This window comes from Lichenostomus cassidix, chromosome Z, assembly GCF_008360975.1.
Source record: "Lichenostomus cassidix isolate B80296 chromosome Z, HeHo_3.0, whole genome shotgun sequence".
Taxonomy (NCBI): Eukaryota; Metazoa; Chordata; class Aves; order Passeriformes; family Meliphagidae; genus Lichenostomus; species Lichenostomus cassidix.
In genome coordinates, this window is record NC_139511.1 from 40,491,710 (window position 1) to 40,502,816 (window position 11,107).

Genomic DNA, 11,107 nt, shown 5'->3' on the forward strand with positions numbered 1-11,107 from the left:
ATGCAAAGTGGTTTCAGGAGCAGCTAAGGTGTTAAATGATAATCCAATGATGTTGTTACCCGAAATCAGTAAAAATAAAACTCCTTAACACCAATGTCGCATTAAGAAGTAGGCATTCTTTCTTTGGCCGGATTCATGAGAGGATATCTCCTCCAAATTCTGTGCATGCTGAGTACAGGACATTTTCTGTTTATATACTGTATTTTACATACATATTCATTGATTATCTTTACATACATACTCCTTGATTGTCCCAGAGTAAACATAGATATGATAACAATTTTCCCAAAATCATTGGTAAGTGGCCCTTCTACTCTGTGCATGTGTTCTTTTGTCCTGGGGTCTCTTTGGTGGTACCTGGTGGTTGGTGACCCCAAAGTCATAGCTGACTGCCTGGTGAACTGGTAAAAGTTGGCATAACTGGGCTAGCTGGTTGCTTTTCAGTTTTTCTTCCTACAGAATAAGCATTGTGTGGTTCCATAAGCTAGTGGGTTCTGAACAATAAGTATTGTATTAGCTCACGAGGTGCAAACAATTCTTCATCTGGCAACAATGTTAGAAACTAAGTTAACAATCAACAGTTTTTTAAAATTCTATGTCATAAACCTTTGGCATTGACAAAATGTTCCCAGATTTCAAATTTACTTGCAATTATTTTAAAGCTGATCTTTAAGAATTGCTTAACTCTATATTCAAAATTCGGGAAAGGCATTTAAAGTAAATTACATTCTTAAACCTTGAAATGGTTATGTCTTGTGATGTTGTACTTGTCCCTATCATGGTTCACTTGCATTTTAATAACCACCAGTGCATTGGCTGATTGTAGCTGTGTATATTCAGACTTTGCAGATGTACCTGTTACAACTTCCATGTTCATGACTAGTGTTTTAAAGAATACTTACTCTTAACTAGGTGAATTTGCAAAAGAAAAATGCATGCGTATTTAATTAACTGCTTGCTTATTACTTTTAATTTCATTAACTGGACCTTATATACTGATGGGAAAGTGCAAAACAGGAAATGGATCCTTTTGCCAAATGAAGTGAAGATGCATGAATTTATTAAAAAAAAATAATATTTCATGACCACCAAAATTCTGCTCTCCTTTTTATTCCAGAATCGAATGGAAGAAAGCAAAGCACTCTTTAGGACAATTATTACATATCCATGGTTCCAGAACTCTTCAGTTATTCTGTTCTTAAATAAAAAAGATCTATTAGAGGAGAAAATTATGTACTCTCATCTAGTTGATTATTTTCCAGAGTATGACGGTAAGTATAAAGGCATCAGAGCTTATGCTCTGTTTACATTGTAGTAATGGCAAATTGTGCTAGCCTTGTCTGAATGCTAGACACATAGATCCTTTGATATATTCCTTAAAAATGTTTAAAAATTGTAAAATGTGATTGAACTTTTGAGAGATTTTTAGACTGCTAGGATTTCATTTTATACCTTAATTAGTTCTGGGTAGGATGGCAAAACTTGTATTGGGAAATGGCTGACTTTTAGATGAGTATTGTCATATTAGTAGTGAACCCCATTCTGTCATTTTTCATAAGTTAGGGTGAGGGTTTAAATTGAAATACAAGGGTAAAAATAAATAGAAACACATTCCTCAGTTGTATGTATAATCTTTCATATTTTGGTCTTTTGACGTTTGCTTTTATGTAAGATTGAATAAGGGGATGTTTCATAAGCTCTCTGTAACACTCAGAGAAAAAAATACCAGCCCTTACACCCTTTTATTGTACCTTTTAAAACTGTGTTGTCCATTGAAAAAAATGTGGGCTGTGTAAGTGTTTCTACTAAAACTTACTCTCAGAAAGTTCTCATGAGGGGAAAAGCTAAGTATTTTGAAGTAACTGAGTGAAGGAGGCCTTGGTAACAAGAGAAAAATCAAACTCAAATAATAAGAGAACTAAATGTTCCTATTTTTTAAAAAGAAAATCAATTTTGTCCCACCAGGAAGGAATAGCTGATTGGGAAACTGAGAAGAAGATTAAAACTCTCATGTTCAAATATGGAAAGTAATAATAGGAAAAATGTACATTTTGTTTTCTGTTAAACGGGAAGAGAACAGTGAAAAGCCTGCAGGATCAGATCATATTATTTATGAGTCAGTGTAAATTTAGTTTCATAGTGCTGTACAGAAGAGAACGGGCGGTTGAATACAAATACACTTGTTCTTTGGAATATACTTTGTGTAGCAAGTTCCCTAGATGACATCCCAAAGTCTGCTGTTACCTCCTCTCAAATGTTGACAAAGCTTGTGTAAAAGACTTGTCCAGAAAAAAACCTCAACCACTTAGTTTGTAGAAACTTCGTTTCTCCTCTCCTTTGCCATTAGTGAGGGGGAAAAAGATTATGGACTAGCAGGGGATATGAGAGTGAAGACCTGCAAGTCTTGAAGAATCTTTGTTTCTTACTTCTACAGATCTTGCACGACCTAACTCCAGAGACAAAGTTAGTTTGATTTGATTACTTTTGGTGACAGGGTGGGGTCTATGGCTTGCAGAGGTCACCATGTGGTCCCCTCTTCTGTCCCAGCACGCTGGGGATGTGGGAAGTGGGAGATCTGAGGAAGTTATCAGAATCAGGTATTTTTTGACTGGATTGCTTCTCTCATCCATTTTCCTACACAAAGGAGAAAGTAGCCTAGGGATGAGAACAGCTGGCCAGGGTGGCAAATTGGACAGATTAAAATTTAGCTAAGCAGTTCCACTGCATGGTGCATTTTAAGAGCTTTGGAAGGGAAGCCAAACCATGCTCCTAGGTCAGTGTATCTCATGAAGACATGCTTGCATGCTGGCCCTAGAGAACTGACTCACAGGCTGGGAGAGAGAGAGAGGACAAATACTAAAAGAGACTAAAGTTGGGAGGGAAATAAGAGAAAAATATTGACGTAGCACTTACGTAGATCTTCATTGTATCATACAGCGACAGACATTGAAAACTGCTGATTAGGGAGAGAACTGGGCAAGAAAGCTACTACTTCATGTGGTAGTTCTTTTCTAAGTCTCTTACTTAGACTAGAACTACTGTGCAGTCTAAATTTAACATTACCTCATTTAATTTTTAGTAAGTTTCTGAGGTCCTAAACATACTTTGCTGTACTTGAACCTCAGTCAAATAAAAGTTTAAATAACGTAAGAGTAGAGGTGTGCAGAGTTGGGTTGTGTCTTATACTAGGCCAGTAGATTTTGACAAAAAGCTGTGTGTAGCTGCTGTGAAACTGTTTAACAAAATTCTAGGAAACTGTTTAAAAAACTAAGTGGGTTATTTTGAGGAGATCATTGTCTTTGGAAGCTCAAGAGTTTTCTTCACAAATCCTCACATTTATTTATGCTATTACAAGACTTAACTATTGCTGCTCTTCATCTATAGAGTCTGGTTGACCAAGATAAAAGCTAGAGTCAGTTGTGTTGTAGAACCTGTAAAAGTGTTGGAGTGCCAACTTTCTGTCCTGCCCCAGACAGCTTATGACCTGTTTACATCCCTAAGTCTCAGAAAATGTCTCATCTGTGTATGGATGTGCATATATGTACATCTGTTCATGTGCATACACCATATATTGCAGAATTTTACTCCACCTCCACATGGATTTGCAGCACACCAGAAAGTATGTGCTTTCTGTTTCATAGATTCCTTTCTTTATAAAATTTTACAGAGTTATGCAAATCAGAAATGTTACAAATTGTAAGCTTGAAGTAGTAAAAATAAGGTCTGTTATCCAATTGTTGAAACATGTGGACGTGTGCTAGCCCCCAAACTATTGATTTTATGATTACTGAAGGACAGAGCTACACATAACAGCTGGCAGCTGGTATTTATATTGCTGTGTAACAACAGGAGTAATGAAGAGAATAGGAGGCAACAGCACCAAAAATGTGTCTTCTGTAGAAACCCATGTTTCAGAAACAGGAGAGTAAGGGAGCAGTGACTTGGTGGCAGCACTAGAATAAAGGAACAGAATTCACCAGCATGTGGCTTATGTTCTTGCTTCTGCACTTCTCTTTTGGCTGTAAACATGAATGAATCCTCACTGTTGCAGGCTGGAAGTAATTACTTCACCTTCTGTGATCTTTTAAGCTGAAAATGTAGTTTGGTTGTATTGACTCTGTCCTTCTGAGAGTTACAACCTTAGTTTAGATCTGATAGGATCATTAACATACATAATTTAGATACCAAGTGATTGATTAGAGCATGAGCCTTTTGCAGTCAACAGTTTCAGCTGGAGAGCAGCTGTGTATTTTTTTTTATCACTTAAAGTAAATTAAGTTCTATTGATGACAGTGTCAGACCCAGTTCAGGTTATAATTTCACTATGCTTCTTATTAAAATCCATATAAAACTAGTAAATTTTGAAGTGCTAAAATAACTTGGGTAAAATTTAAATATAGTAGGTTTAGACTGAACATAAACCATTTCTGCTAACATTTAAAAAATTTAATTATATAGCTAATTTTTTGTTTTCATTCTGTGCATTTATTAATCACCTGGTTTAAAACAGGTGATCCATCTTAATGAAGGAAGAAGATAGGCAGCAGGGAAAGTGCAGCACTGACTTGGCGAACCTCTGAAATTTCCTTCCATCTTTATTTTTAATAGTTCCTACCACAAAGAATGCAGCCAGTATATGATACTATTGATTAGTAAAAGGTTCCCCATCTTCTCTTATGCGAGGACCACAGACTGAGCTGTTTTTATTTTCTTTTAAAGAAGTTGAAATATGAAATTGACTTTAAAAAAACTGAATTTCTCTTCTTACAGGACCACAGCGGGATGCACAGGCAGCAAGAGAGTTCATCCTGAAGATGTTCGTAGACCTGAATCCAGACAGTGACAAAATTATCTACTCTCACTTCACATGTGCTACAGACACAGAGAACATCCGCTTCGTCTTTGCTGCTGTCAAGGACACAATCCTACAGTTGAACCTGAAGGAGTACAACCTGGTCTAACTGTGCCTGGGGGATCCTGCAAAACCAACTTTTCGTGATTGAAGATACACAAGAGGGACTGTATTATAATCTGTGAAAACAATTTGCATAATACTAATTTATTGCCGGCCTGGACTCTGTGAATGTCCACAGAGTTTGTAGTTAATATTATGATTTTATTTAAACTATATGGAGGAAAAACAAAAGATGCTGAAGTACATTCACAGCACATTTCCTCATTTTTTAGGCAAAACCTTGTGACTCAATGTGTTTCAGATTCTCAGTCGTACATTTACAAAGAATAGCAGTTTTTTGCTATTGAAGCAAAATCAAGCTGGTTTCCTCTTTCCCTAACCCTTTCTCTCCCCCTCCTCTCCTAACCTCCTTATCTTCTAAAAGGTACAATGGCCTTTTTTTTTCCCAGTTGCATTCCTGGGTGCAATGTTTTCTGTTGGGTGATTTGGTCAGGAAAACACTATCATCACAATTTAAGTCATCAGTCATTCTAATTTTGCAGTATGTACTTTATTTGAAGGATCACAAAGTATTGATACTGTGATTTTTAAATTCTTTACATGGGTGTCTTCATTCTGTCTTCACTTCTGAGACTAGAATATTGGGATTGCAAAACAGAATTACAGTTGTGTAAGGATAATAAATTGAACCACAGTTTTACAGTTAAGAAAGGTGCACAGAAGACAGTAATGAAATAATTAAGACACAATCTGGGATGTACATGGAATATGTTAGAATCTCCATTTAATTGCCATGTGCCATTTTTTTCTCTCTTCATTTTATTCACAAATGCCAAATAGGAAAGTCGTAGACACTACATTTTCCCCAGTGGCTGCAGCCTGAAACAGTGTTTTTCTCAGTTGTGTGGGGTGTTTTTTTTAAGTTAGAGCTTTTTAAAGTGTTCTTTTTCCACAGTAGAAAAATTATTTTTATTGTACAAAATTCATGTTGCCAAATCTGGCTTTTTATAAAACCAATGCGCTTGAAACATAAGATACTGATTTAAATGCCAAATGGATGGGTTGGGAACTGACCTGATTGAGTCAGCTGCCAAATGATTAACATACACAGTTTCAGCTCATATGTTCCCTTTTTTAGAAAGTGTACCATTTTCTAATGCCAAAACCAACATGGAAGTGAATATGCTATGAGGTATACTACGCACCTTCATGTGGTCTAGTAATTTAAAGACAGTTTAGATCTCTCCTTTTGTCAGTTATGACATGAGATTGTTTTCTGTAATAATTTCAAGGCACCTTTAGTTGTATTACCAGAAATTATTGATGAGAGATCATGTTCAGAAACTTTTTCTTGATAAGGTTGATTGTTAATTGATTCACAGGCATTTGATAGGCTTTCATGCAAAATAGCCTCTCTCAATGTTCTTTAGAAGAGATTTATAAATGTAAATGAAGCAGTATGAAAATCGTTCTTGAAATTTAAATGTGCAATTTTTTAACAACAAAAATGCAGCACACATTGATGAGCCTTTATTCTGCAGTTTAGGGTGAAAGGTGTTTTTTGACCAGGTGCATGATTGCTAGCAAGAAAACTCGAGTTCAGACATGTAATTGGATTGATTATCTGCAATGCCAACTGGCACTAGAGTGCACTTAATACAAAAATTGCTGCCGCATAGCAGCGGATGGGAGGTGGAAAAAAAGAATGGCTTATTAGTTGATTACCAAAGTTAACAATAAATACTAATGAGACATTTTTCATCCTTAACCCTCCCAACTCCAAAACAATAACAAGAACAGTTTGCTATTTTTTACTCCCTCTTAAAACACCTTGTAATTTAAAACTGGTTGTAGGTATAGTGCAATTATGAATGCTATAATCATTGTACATACATATATATATATATATATGGCAGCATCCATATTGGCTTTGTAATCATTAATTTTTGGCATATTGAATGTGCTGTATTGATATGTATCTATGTAATTGTATTGTATGTCTTATAGCTAATTCACATTTTAAATAATGTTATTTTATTTACTTTTTTAAGAGAGAAGAATGTAAATTTTGTCAGTTTATTTCTGACTAGGGATTTGTTGTTGTTTTTATTTACAAAACAAAATACTGTAGTACAGAGCGGTACTAGCATCGTGCTGTATAAAATCATTTGCACATTCCTGAGTAGAAGTAAATTGGGAGACACCAAGACAGAGATAATTCACATGCAAAACAATGCTTAAATCTTGTCAGGGCTTTATACAGCTGTAGAAAACAATCTTATTAGAACTTACGCCATTATATCTCAAATTGGAACATAAGCTTTAAATATAAATTTGATTTTTATTTAACTGATTCATTAGGTTACTTTTCCGATAGTCTATTGGAAAAGTGAATTCAGAGATATTTCAAAGCATTGTACATAAGTACTGATGCATATATGCTGTTGCCCTAAAAATACCATGATAAAATACAAAACATCAGATCAATGAATTAGTCTTTCAGAAACTGTGGAAACCTTAGGTATAAAAACAACAACTGAAAAGTCACTATTATTAATTATTTTAAGGAGTTTTAAAGTGTTTTATTTAACGAAGCTAAAGCAGGTAGATAGATCTAGATTATAAAAAGTGACACTGACATTCTGAATAGGGGATCAGAGCAGTGACTCTTTCTTACATACAGCTTAACAAAATTGGACCTGATTATGCTATTAATGCAACAGAGCTTTTTTCACAGTTCCACTGTTGATAATATCCCTTTTTTTAACCTGGGAATACATTGCCCACACTGGATTCAGTGCTATAAATGGAACTGTAGACAATAAAAGAGAAAAAGAAAAAATCACAACCAAACACCCACACCAGACAGTGGTGTCTAACGAAAGTTTGGGGTTTTTTAATTTTTTTTTTTCTTACAGGATATTGGGTGGGGGAGAAGGAAATGTGGTTCCAAGTTTTGTATAAAAACAAAACAAAAGTTTACTCATGCTTTATAGTTATATTGTGATTGCAAAAGTTTTCAAGAGTGTGTGCCACTGGGCTATTTTCTGGTATTTTTTAGGTGAGTTGAACCTGTGGCAATGTTTAGATCATTTGAGCATGTTCTGGAAAAAAAAATACTCGGCATGCCAAAGCAAGCTTTACATGAATCACCTAACACAGCATTGCAGTATGACAGTTTACAAAAACATTTTCTTTTTAAGTAACACAGCTGTTCCCACTTGTAGTATATTCCATTGTGGTGGTGGTGGTGGTGTTGCTGTTGTTTTAATTGGTGGTTTCTACTATGCCTTATAGTGCTTAAGTCCAGAAGTTTGTGCCTCTAACATGAAGCTGAAGGCAAAAACATCAAGACAGAAACCCTTTCAACTTTGCCAAAATGATGTGTTTTCTTTGAATGTTATAAATGGGGGAGGAGGGAAGGAAAATGGGAACCTGTGTATTCTCAATGTTCACTAGCACAAGAAAGCTGTAATACATGTTTTACAGAAACCTTGAACTTGCCTTTTTCACCAATTAACTGGCGCTGTCCTTACAGATGTAGGATGATGCAGCTGTAAGGGCAGTTAACTTTTTATAATTCAGTCTCTTTTCATTGTCAAGGTGTATGGACTGTACTTTTTAATCATACTGCCACATGATTGTGAATCACTTTTTAAAGTTTGAAAATGGAGAAGAGACTTTTAATGCTGGATAGCAGTCAGAATTGACTGCATGATTTGCAAAAACTCTAAATGGGGGAAAAGGGCTGCATATAGATATTGCTAGACTCCCAGCCTTGAGTTGTAAGGTGCAGAAGACTTTCAGATTACTCAACCTCATGACCCTTTCCTTATTAAACATTCTTCACAAAAGAATGAAATATTAGGAGAAGACAAAGAGATGTTAACCCACATGAAAAAAATAAAATTTAAACATTTAATTTATTACATGTGCTGCTATTCCTGGAGCTTTGTGCATAGTTATCCTGCAGACTATTACATTAGTGAACTAATCAAGTGTTCACAGCATACTAACAAGGCCTACACATGACCTACCTCTAGTTAAGAGATCAGTAAAGTAAATGTTTTGGAGAGACTGACATAAGTAAGTTAGAAAATTTAAATGTCCTGGTGTTAAATTAACCATGGTATTTTAGAAATTGACACTTTCGCAAATACAGTCTCTCTTTTGACATAAACCATGAATTCTAAAATTGAACAGACATTAAACAACTAAAGCCATCTGTTCCTGTCCAGCTTGTTAGTTTAGTAGAAATTTGCTAAACAATATGTTTTGTTTGAGAAGTGGAGCTACTGATATTTCCTCTGTTTTGCCTTTTGGTTATCTAGAGCACTTTGAGTTCTGTCAGTTAAACAAGAAGTTTTTCTGTCTAGTCAATACATTGGGGTCACAATTTAGTTGATTAAAGGATTTTACTGTAAGTTTATCTTGAGCTTTCTCACAGTAGTCATGCTGCAGGTAAGGAATAGAGATTTTGAAAACAGTCAAAAATACAGTCAGCCACATGAAATTTAATGTAAATTTGGGGTTTTTTTTCTCGAAATACAGATTAAGCTGAAGTCTGTTGTTGGGTTCCTCATTTAACATGTTGCAGGAAATCCTTTTCACCAGTTTTTAAATCCTTTTTCTTTTAAGGAAGGAGTGTCAGATGCATTTTTAAACTAAAGAGTATTTAAAAGTAAATACCATTTGCTGTTCTTAAAGTGTCATTTAAATGCATGTATTGTGTGTTGCTTGAGGGACAGAAATAGTTTTTTTTAAAAGCTAATATTATACAGTTAGTGCCCCTCAAAAATGTTGCTGGTTAAAAATACAATATTTTTGGCCACATCTTCATACTATAGTATCTTCATTCCTTGCAATTTAGTTTTTCTGAAATATTTGGGCTTATTGTTCTCCCAGAATGCTTCTTATTATGGTAAATGTTGGATAGCTGTATTACTCCAAAATTACATACTCCATCATCATTGTCTAAGTATTAAAATTCACAGCCAGACATTCAAAACATTTAAGTTTTGTTATAGTGGAGATGGTAATTTGACAGTATTATGAAAGTTTCAGGTATTTTTGGCTTGCGTACAATGGAAACTCAGAAGCATGGTAGAAAAGAAATAAAACCTATGCCTCAGGAAAAGAAAATTTGGACTTTGCACACAATGAGGCAAATTTCTTTTTTTTGAATCATCAAAGGATTTTGGATGACTGCAGTGCTGCTAGAGCAGTGTGTTTCTTAGATCTTTTTGTTCACCTGTGTCATGGTAGGTGAACAGAAGGAGGACCATGTGCTACTTTTCAGGAGTTTAGCTCATACGTGGTCAAAATTCAGTGTATCTCAAAATCTTTATTACTGAAGAAATAGTATTTCAGGCAAGTTGCAAAAATTAGTTTGTTCTTGATTATGCGATCAAAACAGTTTAAGTAAGATTCCTGGAGTGCAAACAGTTTATCTAAGCAAGGACTTGATGAAGGTTCCTTGTTTTTCTTTCCAGTTGCAGAATGTATGGGAGAAGGATCAATCAGTAGGGAAGGATTTATTTTATGTCTGTGTCTCAGTGAAGATAATGTCAGCAAAATGCAGTGTCAGTCGTGACCTTTAGATCCGTGAAATAGATGTAGAAACTGTATCTGTGTGATAAGTTGTGCACACTTGTGATTGAAACCTTACATCAGATACTATGATCATCTCACCCAATCACCAAGCACTTCGTAGGATACTTTGCCAAACTAGAAGTTCCAGAATGTTTATAGACTGCCACAAAATACACAATTGCCCAATCCTCAGGAGCACACCTGACTCACAGCTCATTACTACCAAAAGGAGCTACCCTCCAAGACCTCCTCTGATCCTGAGTTTCACCTGCTGGGAGCTTTCCCTCTCCCTTATGTCAGCCTTGCCGTTTTGCCAGTGAACTGGGTGGAAAAAAAATACCTTATTTTTGTTCCTCTTGCTTGGCTGCTTTATTAGTCCAATTTCAGGGGTTTCAGCTAATTTGGCTGACCAGTGGTTCCAGCAAGTGCTAAGCTGACCAAATGGAAGAGATAGAATTGTGTGGCCAAAAGGCTTAGAAATGAAAAAAAAAGGGAGTAACACTTGTGTCCTTGTAAAACCTAGTCCTGGTACTGTAGAATCTAAAATCTTCGTTTTAAGCACTTTGTGGGCTATTAGCTATTCTGGCTTGGAAATGTTGC

General features: G+C 35.6%; 1 protein-coding gene across 1 annotated transcript in view; it reads left to right on the forward strand.

The window, feature by feature from the left end:
* LOC146424748 (guanine nucleotide-binding protein G(q) subunit alpha-like) overlaps positions 1-9,748 on the forward strand; it is a 116,374-nt gene extending 106,626 nt beyond the window's left edge. The window contains exons 6-7 of the mRNA XM_085043089.1: positions 1,118-1,271; positions 4,771-9,748. Of these exons, the coding sequence (XP_084899215.1) occupies positions 1,118-1,271; positions 4,771-4,961 (345 nt within the window). The 3' untranslated portion in view covers positions 4,962-9,748. The remainder of the gene's footprint in view (positions 1-1,117; positions 1,272-4,770) is intronic.
* The last annotated feature ends 1,359 nt before the right edge of the window (positions 9,749-11,107 follow it).